Source organism: Myxocyprinus asiaticus, chromosome 27 (genome assembly GCF_019703515.2).
Source record: "Myxocyprinus asiaticus isolate MX2 ecotype Aquarium Trade chromosome 27, UBuf_Myxa_2, whole genome shotgun sequence".
NCBI lineage: Eukaryota > Metazoa > Chordata > Actinopteri > Cypriniformes > Catostomidae > Myxocyprinus > Myxocyprinus asiaticus.
The window spans coordinates 29,918,689-29,942,662 of NC_059370.1; the positions used below are offsets into that span (position 1 = coordinate 29,918,689).

The 23,974-nt window shown below is 37.7% G+C and overlaps 1 protein-coding gene across 2 annotated transcripts in view; it reads right to left on the reverse strand.

Moving 5' to 3' along the window:
* LOC127417940 (microtubule-associated tumor suppressor 1 homolog) overlaps nucleotides 1-23,974 on the reverse strand; it is a 53,963-nt gene that overhangs the window by 18,217 nt on the left and 11,772 nt on the right. For both annotated transcript variants that reach the window (XM_051658219.1, XM_051658218.1), the window contains exons 2-6: nucleotides 22,560-22,788; nucleotides 17,341-17,514; nucleotides 14,935-15,039; nucleotides 14,680-14,787; nucleotides 6,434-6,654 (exon numbers count right to left, since the gene is read on the reverse strand). In XM_051658219.1, the coding sequence (XP_051514179.1) occupies nucleotides 6,434-6,654; nucleotides 14,680-14,787; nucleotides 14,935-15,039; nucleotides 17,341-17,514; nucleotides 22,560-22,788 (837 nt within the window). The remainder of the gene's footprint in view (nucleotides 1-6,433; nucleotides 6,655-14,679; nucleotides 14,788-14,934; nucleotides 15,040-17,340; nucleotides 17,515-22,559; nucleotides 22,789-23,974) is intronic.

Genomic DNA, 23,974 nt, shown 5'->3' on the forward strand with positions numbered 1-23,974 from the left:
CCAACAATTATGTTGCCAAGAGCATTAAGGTGTGCCTCCTAAGTGTTGCTGGCAATCAGTGGACTGGATTGCTTGGATATTATAATTTATAGTTTAAATTTAAAGGTGAAGAATGTTATTTCTGTGACACCAAACAGAATTTCAAAAATAGTGATTGTTTTCAAACAGGTTTCCTGAACACTCCCCATCTGCCATCAAGTAGCCAAACACCAGCTGAGCCAATGCTGCGGTGTTGGTGGGTCAGATGCTCAAACAAACAGAGCAATGCTTTGATAGTGCTACAGAACCAGTGTTTATACTTGTGCAAGTCAGGCAACGAATGAATTACAGCACTGTCTGCATATTTAGCTGGGATGATAGAATTGATTAAAACATCAAAATAATAATAGTAATAATATTTACTCACTCCACCTTTAATGTGCTTTAATGGCATGACTAATAATAATACAGCCAATTCTTAGCCGTGTTCAAAGAACATAGAGAAGGAAAAAAGCATGGCTCAAATGTAGCTTATGTACATATTAGATTTTTGCCACAGGACAGAGCAAAACATCACTGTTTATCACGATGACGGTGTAGACAGCTATCTGCATGGTCATGCATGCATCCCAAAGAAGATTTATGGTTTACTCACCACTATACAGTAAGTGAGCGCTCTGAAAGTTTAAATAAAAAGAAATGAATGACATCAACAATGGGTTTAACTGCTGTCCTTAGGGAGCTGAGTCTAATGTAGACCGATCAAATCAGTACACTGCTCTCTCTTTCTCTTCAGCACTTTGTCTTTATAAAGTGGAGGACAGCCAGCCACACAGCTGCAATGCTGTCAGCCTCCCCTACCAACACAAAAATGCTTCAAAACCCATGTGCTGCTGTCCTAACCTGCACCTTCCCCCAAGATCAATGACAACACAGGCTAAGTGAGATCCTACAACCACTTCTGAACTCACTCCCATTCATAACATATTTATTAGAACACCACAAGCATTTAAATTATTTATTATACAGTATAACGAATAAAATGTAAGCAAACCTCATAAAAGTATTAAGTATAATTCCTTAACATATTTTACAGAAATGACACAATCTATACATGCTTTGTATAGGCATCCACACCTTTCCCTATTCAAATCCTAATTCTGCCCTAGTTCCTGTGGAGAGGTTAATGTCTTTACCCTGTGTCCCGCGCAGGGAGTGTTAAGGCACACTTTGCTGCCAGAGCAGCCCATGATCAGCAGTCTCTGAGACTTGAGTCCAGAAATGCAAGAAAACAGCAGTCCAGATGCACAAACCCCTGCTACTCTACCTCTTCTCTCTGCTGTCTCGCTCTACATCGGAGTGAATAAGCTTATTGGCTCTTTCCTCCAACCACTTGCCTTCTCAGTGGTAAAGGGATACCGTAATTTATCTAAAAGAAGGGCAACGGGGAGATGTGACTATAGTGCTTCAGTACTTCAAGACACCCGCTGCAAGCAGAGCGAAGAAAGGGGAAAAATGGCATGTCAGATAGCCGGTTGATTGAGTGGCACTCATTGAAATGGTGCATGTTACAGGAGATAAGTGTGCAGTGACCTTCCCAGTTCCCACAGGAGATGAGAGGAGAGGGGAAGAGTGCTTTCTTTTTCTTGCTTTCTTATCAGCATCTTAGCAATGAAAACTATTTCTATTTGCTAACTGAAAGTTGCGTTGTGCTTCACAGACTAGGTTAAAGGCTAATATCCTTATTAACTCTTATTAAATGGTAATAAAACTAAAATACATTTATATCCATAGGTATAAATATATATATATATTTACACACACACACACACACACACACTATATGGCCAAATGTTTGTGGACACCATATATGCTTGATGAACATTTGATTTCAAAACCTTAGGCATCAATTTCCCCCTTTGCTGTAATAACAGCTTCCGCTCTTTTGGGAAGGCTTTCCACTATACTGTATGTAGTAACATAAAGCCATTACATAAAGGAACATTAAGATTTTTCTTTATTGGATTTAATGGAGTAGCCAAATTCGTTAATTAGAAGGGGGTGTCCACAAACTTTTGGCTATATAGTGTATATATATATATATATATATATATATATATACACAGGATTGGGAGGGTTACTTTTGAAATGTATTCCACTACAGATTACAGAATACATGCTGTAAAATATAATTTGTAACATATTCCGTTAGATTACTCAAGGTCAGTAACGTATTCTAAATACTTTGAATTACTTCTTCAGCACTGGTAGATTTATTCACTTCTTTTGACTATAAAAAAAAATCTGCCAGTACAGTAAGACAAAATACATGTTCTCTGAAAAACCTAAATATCTTATGCAGTGTTGTTTCTAAAACAAGACAAATCAAATTGATTTTGTTTGAAGGATTTTTAGATATTTTTTACAGGAAAACAATACAAAAATTATTATCAAGAATACGATTTTTGCCCTAATATCAAAGGTCTTACTAGAAAAAAAGAAATTATGATCTAACGTGAAAATTTACTTCAAACTTACTTCTCTGTCTGCTCATATGAATGTAACACATCATAAGAAAGTGTTTCACCGCTGTTCAAATGCACTTTAGATCACATCATTTATTTGTATAAATGTTTTCCATCTGAAAGGACTAAATATTAAAAGAAACAAATGACAATAAAATGCAAAGTAATCTCCTCAGTAATCAAAATACTTTTTCAATATAACTGTATATATATATATATATATATATACACCTCAATCATCAAGATTTTAGGTTAAAATTTCTGTGAATATATAAGGGAAAATGCTTAAGTGCTGAGACTGGTCACCATTTCTAGTTTTTTTGTGTGTGACTGTGACAAGGAGGAGGGCGGGGCAGGGCCGTGAGTCCTCACGTCCCAACCCCGCCCTCCTCCTCGTCACACTGAAATTTTTAAAATCACCTGTTTGCCTTTTCCCCTCCATTTCAAATGGTCTTGCAGTGTGACAAATACATTTTTAAAAGTACAAATATTCTATGTAGTAGCACCATTAATATAAAGTCATAAAACTGCATGCATAATAATGATAAAAGAAGCTGTTTAAAATAGTTTTAGATGGAGTATAGCATCTAAGCATGTCAACTACAGTTACTTTATACCTAAAAATAGACAATTTACAATAAAATGTGCTACGATTCTTCATTTTTATAAAACTTTACTTCAGTGTCAAGTAAAATCAGTCTTTTAGTAGATAAAAACTTAAGATATGCAATATGTCTAACAGACCTGCGAGGTAACATGAAATTAATATTAATGCAGTCATAACTATGGTTGTATCAAAAGTCAAACACATCACTTAGGCAATTTGGAATGATATCACACCAAAAAAAACTACTTTTGTCTAAGAGAATATCAACACACATACATTTATCGATCAATGTTAATTCATGACAGTGCTTCACAAAAAGTGTGTGGCCACTTGTAGTGAAATTATGGCAATGCAAACAGTGTGTTGACAGCTTAATGCAAACAAGTGATATGAAGCAGCCCCCTCCACCATTCTAGGCATGTGAGTGTGCTTCTAACCATATCAAGGCAGCTGGTACATTCTCACACAGACATGGTAAAGCCCAGCTACCTATTCTTAAGCTACAGATTCCAATACAGGACACTGTGTCCCCAAAATAAAACTACACTCATAACTCAGCTTCTTGCACTACTAATTTAAGATGGCACTCATATTCAACATATGTTGGCAATCAATATTGAAAATGCTTCTCTCAAAGGGGAACTATAAGCTGAAATGATTACTCATACAAGCAAAGAAACACCAACTGGATAGCAAAGACAATTGGTTTAATTAAAGTCAATCAATGCTGTTCTCTCCTCCATAATTTGTTTTATAATGGGTCTTTCTGGCATTGACAATTTATAACGAAAAGAAAACATAAAAATGGGAAAAGTAAAACGCCAATGAGGGAAAACAGAGAACAACAGTCGCTATACTGTAGATGTTAGTCAGAGTGGCCACCATATTTGATTTGATGTGAATGAAAACAGGGCTGCAAAGGATAGAAGTACAATTGGTTCAGTGTTGTATTGTGGTGTAACTGGCATGATATTGATTGATAACATTGAAAATATACATCTCTCCACAAATTCCCAGAAGACCAAAAACTCATGGATTGTAATATGATGTCTACTCTTTTAGATCTATAGAACAAAGACAAACTAGTATTGATTTCAGTGCTTTAAAAGAAAAGGCACTACCATAATTAAGTTGTGGCACTTATAGAACTACACAATAAAAAAGGGCTACATCATTTACTGTTTGGTCTTGTTCTAGCTTCTGCAGGAGCAGCCAATATGCACAATATAGGGTATGTTTGTCAACTTGATCTTAAATGAAGACTGCACTTCTATTGTGTGGAATATAATTCAAATACACTTCATTCCTTAGTTTTGGATATACAGTAACTAGAAACTGCAGCTTGGCATTGTTAATATCTAATGGTTTATTTATCAGGTCAGCTACACAAGCACTATGCTTTTACTAACCCGATCTCATGAAAAGTCGTACATAATTTACAAGTTGGCTATTTCGTATGGTCTCGCACGATGTCGTTCACATAAACTCGTACAACTTCATCACGTGCAAATTCCCGGATGTTAAATGTGGAAGTAAGCACGAGTTCCGCGCACGAGGTATTAAGGACATACTTATTAAAATTATGCCCTTACCCAAACCCCTTATCTAAACTTAACCAATCAGTAGAGTGTGTAAATATGATAGGAAGCTGTTGTGTATGACAGAAGCAAGTAATTGTTGCGTATTAGATGGAAATGATGTCCAGCGACGTCACTGGCTGTAGTGAAAGTCATAGGAATTCAAATGAGTGCAGTCACATGATATCATACAAATTAGCCAAATTTAGAAAAGTTGTAGGAATCCTGATGATTTCACCATGAGAGTGTTGGCTTTTACCATTTACTCGCACAGTCAAATGCAGTATGCTTTCATATTAATCGAGGACTGTTATGACCCGTGACTCAACGGACGCAACAAAAAGAGAGGGACACACGAGTACAAAATGAAACTCAAGGATTTATTAACAAAAATATAGTGTTTAACCAAAAAAAGAAGAATGTCAGATGTATTTGCCAGTACAATCAGTAGTGTATGTGCATGGATGAAAATGTAATATGCTGTGGAGATGTTGTGAATATACATTAGAAAACAACAAAGCAAAAGTCCAAAGAACACAAAGTCTCTGTCCCTCTCTGGAGCAGTCCGATGCCCCCTTTTTAAAGGGTCCAGAAGTTACCAGTCCAGATGTGCGCAATGAGGCAATTTGGGCGGAGCAATTAATCTTGAGTGCACTGAAGACACCTATCCAAACTCCAACAAACACAGGGTCACCACAAGGACAAATCCAAAGTTATCAAAGTCTAATATGTCCAGAGACAGGAATAGCTGCAGATACAATATTGTATGTAACCCTAGTTTAATCACATACATCTAGGGTTGAAGGTGAATAAAAAGAATACAGTTGTATAAATGCATTTATACAGTGGATAGTCCAGACTCAATTCTGACTGGATGAACAGTCTTCACAATTGTAAAATTCCAACAAACACACACCTGTGACCACATGTAACGGTATCCAGCTGGTACGTGATAGCTGTGCAGTGTGTAAACCTCACCCTCCTGGCCTTAAGAGACGCACTAGTGACCGAGGCTAGAGGCCGTGGCTTTTATAGCCTCCTTGCTAGCCCATCCGGCTCCCATGCGGGTCAAGAAAGACCTAGTAGTGATACACGCAATCTATATTCATGTGCTATGTTGCTTGGTAACTGTAAACAGCCTAAAGTTAGTCAACTGCATTGCTAACCAACTGTATTTCTCGGAAGAACTGTTGCTTTTGGCCTATACAGTAGTAGGGTGAATTCAGGTAAATTGGACACATTTTTTCCATTGGGATGACTGTCAAAAAGTGGCTGAACACACATTTATTCACCCTATTATGGTGTGACATAACAACTGAAGTAAAGGCAAAGACTGACACAGCTCTGGAAGGTCATAAAATCACACCACACAGAGAATGAATGTGAAAAATGTTAAATGTGTGTCATTGAGCCAATTAAGAAAGTGTTGTTAATGAGGTAAAGTTACGTGCACTGATGAAAGGACATCATCGAAACAAACTGAGAGCAGGAGGGAGCCTCTCTACTCTGCCTGCATGCAAACAAAAACGTGCACGTAACAGGACTGCAAACCAGTACTACCTGGGCTGTCAGATTCAAGACTAAATTCAGAATAAATTGAGATATTAAAGATATCTAACACTTAACATGACCATTGGTCTCTACATTGTATTACAAACACCATCTTCTTTCATTCTTCATGACTGCTGCATCGCAGCATAATTAATGATAACCATAAGTTATAGACATAAACTTATAATACTCACCTCTGCATATAGGTGCTTTATGACCACAGCAACAGCCTCGAACCTATGGTTGTTGGATCGGACAGTGTTTTCCAGCTGTTGGATTGTCTGGTTCTTCTTCTCACACAGAACCTTGTAATACTCTACGCTTCTTGCCTTACTCTCCGGTGGTACCAGATCCGGATGGCCATTTGTTGGTGTCTGCAGGTTCCGGGAACTTGTCCTGGACTTGTTCTTGTCAACTGTAAGAGAACATGCGTTTAACGCTGTGACAACATTTAGCATCATTTTCCTTCAAGGTGCTTTTCCAATCCCAGATCATAGACCTTAGATGAGGATGGGAAGAGACACTGAGCTGAGACCCAACTGTGTCTGCATCATACTGATGTGACGCATTGATGATGTTGGTACACCGAGATCCTATAGATAAAGCAGCAATCCAACCCTGCAACCAAATGCACCCATGTATGAGATAACAGTACGTCCATCACCAGATAATATTGTTCTCTCTGTAAACAGAGCCATCAGAGCCTTCTTATTTTAGCAGGGCTATGCCACTGTGGTTTTCATTTACATCACCTTATAAATATAACACCACGGTGTAATCATGGCACGAATCCCTCTAATAAAGGGGCCTTGCTACTTAGGAAGGGTACTTGAAGATAGCTGCCTAAATTAGATTATCACTTCTAAGTTGCCTGCACCCCATGAGGGTTTTATGGCTGTATGCAGTACAATGTGCTGTAGGTGAATGTTTTTTTTTAAATGCCAACACCTAAAGTCTACATTGTTAATCCAGTATGTTCTAGCTGAGTTATTACATAACAGCTCTGTGCGAGCAGCCTTGAACATTTCTGAAATACCAGCATTAATAAGGCAGAGGTGGGGCCACAACCCCCATGAGGCTTTTCTCCTCTAATGTCTCTTCAACGTCAACAGATTTAAAGCTCCAAGTTTACATCTGCAAAGTCATTTAGGAGAAACCCAGAAGGTGGAGGGTGCCAAATAAAGACGAAACCCACAACAAACAGTACATTCAAAAAGGAAAGAAATACATATTTTAAAATGTTTTACATTCATCTTCTGGGGTTTTAAAACTAATCAAAGTGTCTCGGCCTGAGTTGAACCAAATGTGCTGAACCTGTAGGCTTAATGGCAAATGCCAGTTTCTAGACAGAGTTTAAAACACTCCCAGTGGAAAAAATTTAGTAACACTAATTCATGATTTTCAGCATCTTAGATCATGCATTAAGAATGCAATATTAAATTACTATTGAACATATATTTTGTAACTGTGCAGCTAACCAACTGCTAAATTAATGCAAGCTAGGGAAGCACAATACCCCTTGTTGTGACAACATTTGAAGTTAACAAAATGTGCACTGTTTAACACTATTAAGAAACTGACCAGATGGGTCTTTGTGAACCGACTGGGTAATAGGGGTGAAAACACTGAACAGCATTTTGGATACCACCATTTCAGGAATTTGGTCCAAATGTCAATAAAAGATTCCCAACAGACATTGTCTAGAATGCCTATAAATTTACATGGGCTGATACCACTGTAGAAAACAACGCTTTGACTACAGGTGCAGGGCCTCAGGTCTGTTAGTTCATTTTACCCAACCGTAAAATAAATAGAACTGTTTAGCTAATCACATGGACTGAAGGGAATGGAAACACTCCATTGCAATGCATTGCACACAAATGCATTTAAAATAGTGTTTAGTGACACATGTAAGAGGTTGAGATATTATGAGCACAGTTTGGCTTTTTAAGCTGCTGTTCTTAACCTCTGGTTGTGCACACCTCTCTGTTGGTATTGCATTTAATGACAGACTGGCATTTCAAATGATCTTTTATGTGGCAGACATAACAGACACCGAGTTCATGAATGCAGGAAAACAATGCATATACAGTAAATCTCAATAAAGATGCATTTTGGATTCTTAAAATGTGAATAATAGTGGTCCTAAATGTCAGTTTTTACATATACCAAATGCAGCAAATTTTTTGAAGGGCAAAAAATGTAGGTTGTCCACTTGGTGCAGCATATTATAAATCGTTTTAGCCAACACACCAGTAATACAGAGGTGCATTACAATTCAAACCAAAGATGTAACTGCTAGGTAAACATTTGTGTTCCCTCTGCTGGTCATCTTTAAATAAGGCTGTCTAGAGGTCCAAGAATGTGCTCACATTGAATGGGTGTTTAAGGTGGTCATGCAGCCTTTATGGATAATAAATAGAGGGCCAGTGTATAGTAAATTTCAATTGGTAGACCTTTGGCAGTTTAAATCAGGTTTCTGATGCAGATGTTGTGAACCCAAGCCTAAATGGAGAATGCCACCTCAGCTGGCTTAAAGGAGCAATTTGTAACATTGACATCAAGCGTTTAAAATGGGTACTGCAGTCCAAATTCAAAATATTGGAGATAGTTGTCTCCCCCACCCCCTCCTCCCCAGACTCCAAGCTCACGTGGGTTGCCAGGTTGAGGACATGAAACAGGAACGAGCAAACTGACAATGTCAAGCGATGAGCCTTACACTGTAAGTTGATCAGCTAATGTACATGCTTGCAATGTTTTTATTGTTTGCAAATTAAAAACCAGCTCATGTGGATTTTTTTTATAACTCTGTCAATGTCAGCTAAATGTATTGCTGGCTTCCATGTAGAGGTCTTCACGGGTCCAAAAATTCATGCCCGAACCCAAGGAGACCCAGAAATGTACTACCTGGACCCGAACCGGACCCGTCTATTATTTGAAAGCTTGGACACGTACCCATGCAGAACAGAGAAATGCTGTACCCGAACCGGACCCATCTGTTATGTGAAATCTGGGACCCGGACGGGAGACACAGACCCTATCGACACCGATTTCTCAGCAGATTGCTATTAACAAGTTAATTTACAAGTTGTGAAAACAAAACTTTGTGTCTTACCTAATGTAACATTAGTAGCTTTCTCCCCTGTGCCTGGCTGTGACGCATATAATCCATTCTCCTTGCCAAGAAAGTTGGTAAAATACATCCAGGTTTTCTTTGATTTCTCTCTTGCTGATTGAAACAGCATAGCTAATCCACTCATTATTTCAGCTTCAAAAGTCCACTTGCCGTCACGGTGACAGATGACAAATGGGACTTTTTAGAATCAGCTTTGCAGTTTTTTTTTTGTATATCACATAAGATAACTTCGACTGTTTGCCCTTTTGAACTCTAATAATGATTGCTCGTTCATTGCCATGGCTGCTAACGTTAGCATTGCTAATTTGCTATCGTGTGCCTTAACTCCGCTCTGCCTCTGACGTAGCTCGTTGTGGTTCTGCTCCGTTTTTCACCTTATTTTCCGGCCCGCACTTTCTCATCCTAATTTTACAATGTTGCAAGTTACAGCACACACACACACACACACACACACACACACACACACACACACACACACACACACACACAAACACACACCACCATCATCATCATCATCAGCGCTGTCTGATCATGGCCGGGTCTTCTCGGGTATTACACAATGTTAAACAGACCCAGGACCTGCAGCAATAGAATGGAGCCGGACCCGGCTGACCGTATAAAACGTGGAGGGGTCGGGTCTCAGGTCCTCGGGTTAGGCTGAACCCGTGAAGACCTCTACTTCCATGGCTGCTTGGATGCCCGCTAACTTATTTCAAATCTGGCAACACGGGGTGTCGAAATACTAATGGGAAATGGGCAGTGGATGGGATCACACAGGCCAAAACACAAACAGAAATTCCGGCCCGGAACAGACATTTCAAAGTAGAATACTGGCTGCAGCATTGTTTTTGGAGAAGCCAGTATTTCAACTTGGCATGTTTGCTATATCTCTGATAACATATTATGATAATTTTATGCTTTAGTACAGTAAATATATTACACATTGCTCCCACAATTGAAAATGTACACACCACCAGACAAAACCTTGGACACATTCGTTACTACTCATTAGTTATTACAATTTTAAACTTTTTAGAATAATAGTGAAGTCATCAAAATAATAAAATAATACAAATGGAAGTATGAACATTAGAGATAAATGCATAAAAAAATAAAATAAAAATAAAACAATAAAACAGTACATTTAAGCTTCTACACAACAGCAACCCTTAGCCTAGATGACAGCTCTGTGCAACTGAGGCATTCTCTGAACCAAGTTTGAGGTGTCCACCTGGGATGCTTTTCCTTCACTATCCACTGCAACTGCTCTATTTCAAACATTTTTCAAAATATTGATTTTAGCTCTGTAAAAAAATGTATGCGTAGGCACACTATCTTTTGTATGCATGATGACATAAATTCAATCAAATCGTTGTCCAAACATTTGACTGGTGTATTGCATGAGTGTCTCTCAATCCATTATTGTAATTCTGTCAGTGACCCCCAGAGGTCTCTGCGCACATAATCAAACATAATTTAATCTCTAAAAGAACATGGGAGTCCTGGGAGATTATTACACCATGCTGTCATGTAGCTCTCTCTTTTGCTGATGATGCTTCAGCCATTTATCTTTTCACCAGATTATGTTAATTTTGTATTCTAAAATTCCCTTACACACTTAGTTTATGCAGTCATGACCTTTGCAATGCACATCATCCCAACTCGTTCATTTTACTCCCATTGTAAACCACCACATAGTATTTTATTCCTTAATTATTAAAATGTTTTAGGTTAATGTCTTTACTGTGGTAGGGCTAACTAGGAACTACACATGCACAGTGATTTTGGCTCAAGACTGTGAGACCCAAAGATGTAATAGCAAAAAATATGCCAACTTAACTAAACCTACTTTGATAAGAAGTTTTCTTATTTCAAAGACCTTTTGAGTTTTTGCTGCTAAATGGCCTTTTTGATAAGAAATAAAACAGTTCATGTTTTCACTGCATACTGAAATGAATAATTCAATCTCTTCTCATACACCTGAATTATTTAGACACTCTTGAGAAGCAGATATGTGCTCCCTGTAAGCACTACTACTATTCTTTCCACTCTTTATTACTAGGCTTGGTAAGCCACATTTATTTGGTTTTAAGCAAATGTACTTTACAAATCGTATAGATTTTTGATTGGAAGTAAATTTTGCATGGTATCTCTACCATTATTTTCCAAAACATTGATAACATTTGATACAAAATGGTTTAGGAAACATTTAACAAAATGTAAAAAATAAATTAAAAAAATAAAAAAATAAATAAATAAAAAGTCTCACACATTTCCAAGATCTGAACTAAAAAACTTGAATTTTAGAAGTCAGGAGTGATGTGTTTAGGTTGATATACAGAAATTACATCTATACAAAACTACTCACTGATGTGGAAAGATTCATTGAGCTAGATTACATACTGTAAAACAACTGTTTTACCAAAGGGTGGACACACTGTGCAAAACAGCTTTAAATGCTGCTCAAGCTGTCCATAAAGCCATAATCATAGCTAATATGCATTACTTTTAGAGGGATATTTCAACAGGTGCAACCTTATCCAAGTACTTTTTATAAATCAAAGTTTAAATATGGACTATATTTGATCTCAGTGTTGTGGATGTGGAACAAATATTGTCACTCCCCCCGATTACAAACAGACCTTATTTGGCATATCACTATAAAAAGATCAGTTTCTCCCACAAACATATCTCCACTGTGCCTTTTCCATTGGGATTTCAATTTAGCATGTCAGAAATTTTACAAGACATCATCCTAGAGCCCACAGCCCAAACTAACCTTACAAGTGTGCCAGAGGCAGAAAAATTTGGCATCTAGACCTACGCACCAACATGCTTAAAAAGATGAAAAGGGTAAATAATGACTTACTGAATCTACCGATTTGATAGGTAATCCACAGAATAACCCAAATTGTGGCACAAACATACATGTCCATAAAGGTCCCAGGCTCTATTTGTGGATAGAAAGCAGATACCTACAGGTCATGTACAAATATCAAATACTCTCTGGCAGAGAGAGAGAGAAACACACAGTCTAAAGATAGACTCAACACCACATGTGCAAAGATAGCACCTTGAGAGCTACACAGATTTACTCTGAAATATCAGAGCAGAATGAAGGAAAAGCCCCAATAACAGACAATTTTCTATGAAAATCATAGAAACCAGAGAACGGACCTGCCTGAAACACCACAGTGCTCTTGCATTCTGACAGCACTTGGAGGTTTCTGAGTAAGCCTTTAGCAGTAAGCCTCACATGAATGATGGACAGAGAGAATTTCTGAGATAAAAACATCTTAAATGATTGCCCATATAGGCAAAACAAGAAGAGAAACAGCCTCAGCGTGCACACATGCAAAGACTTGGCACATTATGCATTACAGCAAAAAAAAAAAAAAAAAAACCTGCCAAACAAACTGCAAAGATTGTGATAAAGGGAGGCAGGAAAAAGATCTCCAGTCACACTTAGGAAAAAAAGAAAACTGAACCAGCCTAGATTAAAGAGGGTCAGTGGCTTATGACAACACGGCCCCAGAGACAAATGAAAACATTAATCCATCGGTTTAAACTCCCATCCAATGACACAGAGCATCTCTCGCTCACCGCTTGCTGCCAAGGAGGTGCAGGATGCTGGGTGAAGAGTGGGAGGGCACAGAGAGGAGTAACCAAGGTAGGCTGTAATACGGAGCTCTCTCTCTCTCTCAGTCTCATAAATGTACAATATATCAACAAGGTTTCTTGCACATGGGGGAGGGTTAAAAATGGTGTGATTGAAAGCAACAGCTAATAGCAACTTTAGATTGTTAGATGAAGAGCAACCCTTGGGGAGATCACCAAATAAAAAAATGTGATATATTGCTTTTCCATGGAAGCAATTAAGAAACACAAGGTTAAAAAAAACAAAAAACACCCTACTCAACATTGCTTTGAATGTTGCATTTCATTCATTATAAACCTATATAATAAAGAACCATTACATGACATGGGAACGGTTTTCTTTGTGGTTACAAACAGAACAGTGCCAAGTTACCACAGAAACAAGCTGTGTGTAATATAAGCCTATGATACCAGCAAGAGCTCACAAAAAAAAAAAAAAAAAAAAAAATGCTCACCCCATTGAAGCTATAATTTTATGTTTGAAACGCAATTATGTTTAAGAGGGGCTGCAGCAAACAATGCATGCCTGCACAGCTCAGGCTGCAGTCCAAATACTAGAGGCTGCATTCATCAGATTGAAAATGTAATTTCACAAATTCCAGAAAATAGTTAAGGATGAAAAAACTGGCTTGTAAAACATGCCTGTGTTGACATGTTTGGATGCAGAACATTCATTAAAGTTTAAATTAAAAAAACTGGACTAAAGTGTTTGGTTCGTCTGTGATACCTGAAGTTCAGATACATATTCCATTTTCCCCTCCCACTTTAAAATGAATTAAATTTAAAATATAATGTACAAGTAAATGATTATTTTCAGTTTTGCAATGTAACTAGTAACCATCATATTAAATACATTAATATGGTACTATAAGCATATTATTATAAGTCAGGCCTAGAATGCAACACTATTCTATACAACATTATTCTCTATCCACCAAGGTTGACCTAGGCCTGAAAAGGTTAGGATAGTATTTCACCAAGTTGAAATTTATAATTAGTGCAACAGTTTGCAAAGGGACACACAATATCTAAAGTCATTTAGTTCGACACAGACAGCGAAGACCTGACTTAATCTTCGTAACAATGCAATGGCTTTTTTTTTAAACCTGAAGTGTGTAATTTCCACACCACACAACCGAAATGCAAAAATAAACACTGTTTTCAAAAAAGCTCTGTGAATATGCATTATGTTATGTTATGGTCTTGGCTGCTGTATAATGTTTCTGCATTGCTGATAGGGCATTTCAGCTGAGCCCAAACAGTGCAAACCAACTGCCATCATGCTCACTGAGGACACAGCCAATATATAACACACCTGACATATGCATAACCCTTTTGCCTTATTGCCATTTTTGAGAATGAACAGACTTAGTGAATATATACAATATCTGAACAAGAGTCTGGGTCTCAATGGGTCTCAAATGTTCTTTATTTATTTTTTTATTGTAGAAAGCCTCTTTTAAGTAAACACAAAAATAACATTTAAAAAGGAATTTATAGGGTTCAATTATCATGTTAATTTGATATTGTTAAAACTGTTAATGTTAAATTATTATATTAAAAGTATATTATAAAGGCACATGTGCATTATTTCTGATGCCTTCAGCTGTAATACACTTTGAGGTCAAAAATCTTATTAAGTCTTACCTGTTGGAGTAGCAGCAGGTCTCAAGGGTCGGGTTGAGGCAGGGGTTTTCAGAGGACTGCCTGAACATCTAGCTGAACATTGACCTGATGACGACGTGTTCTTTGATCCTGCTCCCACAGTAGAAGATGTCTCATTAGGTTTAGAGTAAATCGAACATTAATATAATCCAAATCTGACCTCACTTATCTTGATGTGCCCTCCATCTAATTATCAGAAGCTAATGCTCAGTATGTTTTCTCATGCATGAGTCATACCTGATGATACACCTCTGGTTGACAGACACTGAAGCTTGGTTCTTAACAACGTGATCCTGTTAGATGGAGGTTTACTTGAGGCTCCAACAGAGGGCTCTGGGTGGTCTGATTGAATAATAATTAAAAAATACAACAATAATAATAATACTAATAAAACAGTAATACAAAATATATTCCCAATATACAGCACTTACATTTTTTTACAGTGTTTTAAGACAAAATAATGTAGCCAGTGGGTATAAATATACTGAATATTTAAATATATACCATGACAACAAAATACACAACAGCTACTGTCACACAAAAGACAGGCTTCTGTCTGTTAGCACACACAGACATAACAAATATGATATCTGGTTAAATAAATTGAGGTACAAAGAGGTCTCTTGTTACATATTTGGTGTACCTTCCATATACCTTTTTCTAAAAAAAGGGTAACACTTGGTTCATGTTAATTTCAACATAAACGAAAACATTTTTAAAATTAAAAGTTGTAAATGTTAACACAAGTTAATGGAATATCAACTAACATTAACAATGAACAGCTGTTTTTAATAAACTAACATTAACCAATATTAATGCTGTAAAAAGATATTGTTCATTGTTACTTCATGACACCTAATGCATTAACTGTTAACAATTTGAACCATACTGTAAAGTGCTACCAAAAAAAAAAAAAAATCTACTTCTCCATAATTGTGTCTTAGGCTTCCTATGAAAGGCAGCCAACAAAGGAATGATACAAAAGTGATATGATCCGATAAGAAGGAATGTCAAAACAGTCAGATCACACTGGGGGCAAGAGCTTGGCTTGTGAGTCAGAAAGGAATTGTTAAAAACCTGCTCTGAAAATTCAGTCAAAGTCCCTCCATGTGCAGAAACGACCTTCCACAGCGAGTTCAACGTAATGAAGGGAAAACAAGATCATGCAGTTTGCATTGACAGATCCTCATTATGTTTACGTGCACAGCTTTCTCATATTCCTCCAAGTGAACTGAGGTGGAACAAACCCTGACTCGCAGACATCTGGGACTAACTCCATCCATTTAAATATATGCCCATCACCCAGTGAGAGCAGCAGACTATTGAAAAGGTAAAGCATCATTGCCTATTGGTATATCATCTGTCTAGACTGAACAAATTGGCCTATATATTCATGACTGATTCTCCCAGTCAAAATGATTTCAGGTCATTGGTTTAATATAAATCCGTACATAGTCTTTAAGCAGCAGTTATATTCCAAATTCAAGATGTTTTGAAAATCTACTTGTCAAAGAAGACTGAATCCTTTAGAAGGGGTTTAATAAGGGGGGCCTGGGTAGCTCAGTGAGTATTGACACTGACTACCACCCCTGGAGTCGCGAGTTCAAATCCAGGGTGACTCCAGTGACTCCAGCCAGGTCTCCTAGGCAACCAAATTGGCCCGGTTGCTAGGGAGGGTAGAGTCACATGGGGTAACCTCCTTGTGGTTGCTATAATGTGTGGTTCTCACTCTCCTTGGGGTGTGTGGTGAGTTGTGCGTGGATGCTGCAGAGAATAGTGTGGGCCTCCACACACGCTGCATCTCCGCGGTAACGCGCTTAACAAGCCACGTGATAAGATGCGCGGATTGATGGCCTCAGATGCAGAGGCAACTGAGAGTCACTACGCCACCACGAGGACTTAGAGCGCATTGGGAATTGGGCATTCCGAGTTAGGGAGAAAAAAAAAAAAAAGGGGGGGTTAATATCCTGGCTTTGAATTTAAGGCACCACTGACCTAGCAGGGAATGTGGGTCAAGCTGTACAAGTATGAGGTGGATCCTGTCTGAGGCAACCAATCATTTCTTAAATCCTTCCTCCAAGTACATGCAAATCTTACAAGGGCAACGCTGGCAAGGTTGGGGTGGTGTGCCAATTGGTTTGGAAAAAAAAAAAGTTCAACAGATTAAAAAATAAATAAAAGCAATTGTATATAATATATACAGTGGGTTCCATTAAATTTAAAACAAAGAAACGTTATGATACAAAATGAATAAGGGGTCAAGTCATTTTACTAACTGTTGTGCTGATTATATAATTTAAAAGGAAAAAATTAAAAAATTTGAAAAAATAAAAATAAAAATATTTTCACCCATAGTCTCAGATTTTGGAGCCCACTGATTGTACATGAAGTCCAAGTCACCTTAAAAATCTGGTGTGGTATGGTTCCTAAAATGTTCATGATTGATCTAGGCTCCTATGCTGCCCTCATGAATGACTGACATAAATTAGATAACATCGGTCACATGAGCAACTAAATTTGCTGTTTGTGTTAGAACTCTGCACTCTCAAAAGGTCTGTGCAATTGTGCTGAGCATAACCATATTTATTAAACCTGTCCAGCTCAACCCAAAGTAGATCTTCATGTAATCTTCAGGAGTCTCACCTTGCTTTGGGTGTCCACTGGTCTGAGAGGAAGTGCTGGAGCTCTTGGGCAGTGTTTTGGGCTTCACAGGTTTGGAGGCTGATCCTGTTGGGGCAGCAGTGGAAAGGGCAGGTCTGGAATGGGCCTCTCTTGAAATTGCACTTGTGCCCTCAGTCAAGTGGATTTTGAGCTTAACTGCAATGGGAAAACGACAAATAATAAATCTGTTATTTTTCAGGCCATGTGTTACAAATAAGAGCACACGTGTTTGTTCTGCAAATATTTGCACTGCAAATAGTGCACTATAAAAATCTGGAATGGCAGATTTAGCACAAGCTTTACAAAACTCAAGTTTTGATTTTGACAAAAGTTCTGTGCCAAGTTCATGTTTACAGGAAGTTGCAGTAAACATGAATGTCCTTTAACCCTCTTTTCATTAGTTATGCCTTCTGGAACTAATACTGGAAGTTCCAGAAGGCACATCTGTATCCTCTGTTTTGTCTAGGAACTGTCACATAAGCTTGGTCCTTAGTACCAGGAAAAGCATTCTCCCTATTATGTATATCGATATAAACAATTCAAAACATAAAAAACCTGCATCCAGATTGACAAATCAGCACACTATCATCAAAACTCATCCATAAACATTTTAAAATAATGACCTAGCCTCAAATTAAAATATAAATAAAAAATATAGGTATAATAATAAAAACCTTGATTAAATATTCTGTCTAGCACAGATATGACACTGCAGGGAGTATATTTTACACATGTCTTGTTTAGTATTTACAGTAATAAAGCCATTAGAGGAAACGCTTTTCATTTCAGCAAGTATGAATATTTGAATAATTAGCAATGTTAAAGTCATGCCCTCTTTAAATAAATTTCACAAATTAAAGAGCTCACATGAGAGACTACTGGGCTACAAATGAAATCCATAGAGCATGTAAGAGGTATCAGTAAGAGTAACATAACTAGCTATGCCTTTGAGACCACAGATGAAAATACATAAACAATGAAGATAGTGTGCATCACTCAGGTGTCTTTTTCCTGATATACACTCACTGGCCACTTTATTAGGTACAACTGTACATCTACTTATTCATACGATTATCTTATCAGCCAACCGTGTGGTAGCAGTGTAATGAATATAATCATGCAGATATGGGTCAAGAGCATCAGTTTATGTTCACATCAACCATCTAAATGAGGAAAAAGTTTTATCTCAGTGATTTAGACTGTGGCATGATTGTTGATGCCAGATGGGCTGGTTTGAGTATTTCTTTAACTGCTGATCTGCTGGGATTTTCACACACAACATTCTCTAGAATGTAAAGAGAAGGTGTGAAAAAAAATTAATAAAAAATAATCCAGCGAGTGGCAGTTCTGTGGGCGGAAACACCTTGTTGATGAGAGAGGTCAACGGAGAATAGCCAGACTGGTCCAAGCTGACAGTAACCCAAATAACCACACGTTACAACAGTTCTATGCAGAAAAGCATTTCTGAATATTTAACACTTCGAACATTGGGGCGGATGGGCTACAGCAGTAGAAGACCCCTCTGGGTTCCACTACTTTCAGCTTAGAAAAGGAAACTGAGGCTGCAGTGGGCACAGGCTCACCAAACTGGATGGTAGATGATTGGAAAAACATCGCCTGGTCTGTCAAATCTGGATTTCTGCTAAGGTACACAGATGGTAGGCCCACTGCAGCCTCAGCTTTCTGTTCTTGGCTGACAGACGTGGAACCCAACGTGGTCTTCTGCTGTTGTAGCCCATCTACTTCAAGGTTCAACAAGTTGTGCATTCTGAGATGCTATTCTTCTCAACACAGTTGTACAGAGGGGTTATCTGAGTTACCGTAAACTATGTTAGTTCGAACCAGTCTGGCGATTCTCCGTTGACCTCTCTCATCAACAAGGAATTTTCGTCCACAGAACTGCCACTCACTGGCTGTTTTTTGCTGTTCACACCATTCTCTATACCAGGGGTTGGGCTAGCAAGCCACAAGTGGCTCTTTGTTAAAAATCAAGTGGCTCGTGGGGTGTCTCACCATTCACCAACACATGATCCTTCAAAACTTTCTAGAGATAATTATCCTACAGAAAGTGTGGGTGCGATCGCAAAGCTTGAACTGTTTTGATTTCCTTTCTCCCGAATTTGTCGGACAGCCTACTCCTGGTGAACAAGTTTTGAAATGAACACCCGCCAAATGCGGATTTTCATGCGGAGTATTTTGCTGATGTACCAGCCACTGTGGAAGGCGACCTGTAGGCTAAGAGTGATATATTACAAGAAATTAGACACAAAGACGTGAGTTTGACGTAACATGATTATATTTTGAAAAATAGATGGAAGAAAAGCCGCTGATGCGCATCTGATTTGATATGTGCGCAGTGAGCTCTGCTGTTCATGAGTGCAATGAAAGCGCTTATCCAAGACACGCACATTCATAGAGTTCTGGGCCTCGTTTTCCAATAACTACTGATCTCAGCTGTTAAGAGCATTTTCTACGAGTGAATTATGATCGTTCGTTATTTTTTTATGTGCGCCCAGGGTGTGAAATAGCACCTGCCACACTCCAAATGCAACGAGGCTCAATCAAGTTCGTGAACTCCTCCTCCAAATGCAGGTATTTCATGCGCGAGTAATTTTGCTCATCTACCTGCAACAGGCGGGTGACCTGTAAGACGTCTCGGAGTGACACATGACAAGAAATGCTGTTAGTCACAAAGATATGTGGTTGAAGAAACACACTTTATTATATTTTTAAGAACAGACAAAAGAAAAGCCATCATTGCTCGTGTCTGATTCGCTGTTTGTTCAGAGGGCACTGTCTCGTGGAACAAGTGCATGTAAAGAGTTATTACTATTACTATTCTCTGTTTTATTCGACTGAAAACTGTTTGCAAGAATAATATAGTCTATGAGAATGCTGCAAATGATCTCCGATCATCTTGTGAGGTGCTGTGAGTTTAGTTTGCTTTATTTCCACAGAGCAGTTCGCTCATACACATTGTGAACGCAACACTGCAGGTTCAGTAATATAGACAGGTATCTTTGTATTAAAGAAACAAAGACGAAAGTGATTAAATCATAAAGTAATACAAGACACGTTCACCTTGAACCTAAAATTTAGTTCTATTCTATTTTTTTAGGCAGCATTAACTGTATTACCAAAACGCAATACAAACACATTTGATAAGAACACACATTTGGCAGCATTATTTGGGAACACAAGGGAATTTATTAGGCTTCTTTATTATGATCATTATTATCTTTACATTTATAATTGTCTTTAGTTCTTAATTTGTAGGCTATTAGTAATTTTTCAAATGTTCTCGTTGACGGATGCTTGCGTGATTGCATATGGGGCCTTTGGAGACGGTAAATGTTTGGATTTGGGGAGGTGGTTATATATAAGATTTTTTAATCTCTTCATTATTTTAATTGCTTAATTGCTTCATTATTTAATTCGTTTCATTTAAAGTGCAATTTGAATTTAGAAATGTCTTTTAAGTTTTTTGTGTTTCAATAAATGTATTTAATTTTTAAAGCAAAATTAATAAAGCAAAAATATTCACCGACCCTTGGCAGGGGTGTTGACGATATAATCGGATATCGCAATATTTTAAAGGCGATTATCATTAAAATATTTTTTACATATTACCCAGCCCAAAAGGGAAGTTACATTTTTCATGAACAATTGTAAAATTATAATTTTATGGGGACCTGCACATGTACTCACGTGTACTCAATTTCATATTGCAACGTTACCTATTAATTTTTGCATATTTGTTTGTTTTTGTGTTTTTGAGTAGTCTACGGGCAATATAAACATTTTATTTTATTGAAAAGTTTTTTTTGAATATAGTAAATTATTCATTTATGCTATGGCTCTTTCGAAAAAATGCATCCACCAAAAATAAAAAAAAGGTGAAAAAAGGTTCCCGATCCTTGCTCTATACACTCTAGAGTAGGGCTGCAACTAACGATTATTTTGATAATCGAATAATCTAATGATTATTAGAACGATTATTCTACTATTCGGGGGATTATTGCAATGATTAATCATTAGCTCTTAACTGATTATTCAGCTTGTGCCTCGACTTAAAAGGTTGTACTAAATGTGCTTGCTAACAATAACAAGGACAAAATCATCTTTTAAAAATACCTCTAAATGACATTCACTGAACTGAAGGAAAAAAATACTTTTTATTAAGTTTATTTCAGTAAAAAGTTCACTGCAACATCCTATTGTTATTAAGTGTTTTTGTTTTGTTTTCCAAAATTGTCTAAAAATACATTTACTTGAGAAGCAACATATAATATATTTAGACTTCTATTTGTATAAGTGTATTTTGTATATAAGTGTATTTTTTCACTTGGTTATACTTCTGCGAGTGCAGTAAAGACAAAATAAACTTATATTCAAGATCTATTCTCTAAAAGCAAGTCTAAATATCATATATGCTGCTTCTCAGGTGAATGCATCTTTTTATTTTGATCTATTATATATTTTTAATATTATATTCAACATTCTCAGATAACAATATTTACTGTATTTACTTATTTGGTATTTTTGTATAATTTCCTCAAACATTGAGATCTACATCACATGCGCACCATCATTAGAGTTTCGTATGATCTCGTTATGTTAAACATCAAACGACTTTGCGACAACAAAAAATTCTGTTGACAACCTTTTTATTGTCGACTTTGTCGATAATGTCGATTAATTGTTTCAGCCCTACTCCAGAGACTGTTGCGCGTGAAAATCCCAGGAGATCAGCAGTTACAGAACTACACAAACCAGCCCGTCTAGCAAACAACAATCATGCCATGGTCTAAATCACTAAAATCACATTTTTTTCCCCATTCTGATGGTTGATGTGAACAATAACTGAAGCTCCTGACCCATGTCTGCATGATTTTATACATTACACTGCTGCCACATGATTGGCTGATTAGATAATCACATGAATAAGTAAATGTACAGGTGTACCTAATAAAGTGGCCGGTGAGTGTACATTTTGACTAATAAAAGATTGACGGGAATGGCACTATAGCACATAACGTTAACACCACAGAATACAAATTAGTCCAAATTACTTAAATATCATTAGAAATATAATTCATTGTGTGCATCTACAACCTGCCCTCACTCACACTCCACAAAAGGGAAAACAGACATAAACAGGAGAGAAAGAGCAAACTGTAGAGTAAAATAGCTTTCCTTACCCTCAGGTGTGCTCAATCTGTTTCTGGGAGAAGGCATGTCAGTGGTATGGCTGCCATCTTTTCCTGCAGTACCAGGTTTGAGCTTAGACACAGTTGAGAGTGGTGGCTGAAGGTTTGCAGCAGGACCGAGAGCAGCACAGGCGCCTCCTGTCCTGGCTGGGGATGGCTGAGGGCCAAGCCTCACTCTACTCCGCTCGCATGCTGCTGCAGCCGGCCTGGAAGATCCTGCCTGCAAGAGAAGCTCCCTGTCAGCAACTTGCTCCCATGCGTGACACCCGAAGCCTGCACTTTCCACACTCACGACAGCATTTGCCATAAAAGAGCTGAAGAGTGGGATCACCATTCAAACTTACGCGGACTCGAGATGTGAGTAGCTATTGTAATACAATCCCCATGGGAATTCTGAAGTCACAGCCAAGTTTTTTTCCCTTCCTCTCTCTAGCTCTGTAAAAATGATGTGATGTGTGCACATGGAACATATTTTCAGCTTTCTGCGCTCTCGCAGCAGTAATTAAAATGGCAGTTACACTAGTGCTGTGTATCACCAGACACCTCACGATGTGATACATATTGCGATACACGTCACGATTCGATATAATGCGATACATCTAGATACATATATCACGATTCGATATATCACAATATCATGGTTTGATTTCGATGTGCACGCTTTCAATTCCAATTCATTTGAGTATATTTCATCTATAATGTCCATTTTTCTCACATACAGTATGAAATAAATTCTTTTTGTTTGAATAAATTTTCACATTTTAACTTTTAAAAAATATCTGATGTCCTGAAATTGCATACATTATATACAGTCAACTCTCTACAGACACGTTGGAGAATTAATCGCCATTGGCTAGAACATTTTTATTTTTACTTGCCAGACTTCTGTCAACATGTAAGCGTAATGCAACTGAAAACTAAAAAAGATGTTAAGGAAACAGAGGAGGGGGCATCATATATATATATATATATACAGGTGCATCTCAATAAATTAGAATGTCGTGGAAAAGTTCATTTATTTCAGTAATTCAACTCAAATAGTGAAACTCGTGTATTAAATAAATTCAATGCACACAGACTGAAGTAGTTTAAGTCTTTGGTTCTTTTAATTGTGATGATTTTGGCTCACATTTAACAAAAACCCACCAATTCACTATCTCAAAAAATTAGAATATGGTGACGTGCCAATCAGCTAATCAACTCAAAACACCTGCAAATGTTTCCTGAGCCTTCAAAATGGTCTCTCAGTTTGGTTCACTAGGCTACACAATCATGGGGAAGACTGCTGATCTGACAGTTGTCCAGAAGACAACCATTGACACTCTTCACAAGGAGGGTAAGCCACAAACATTCATTGCCAAAGAAGCTGGCTGTTCACAGAGTGCTGTATCCAAGCATGTTAACAG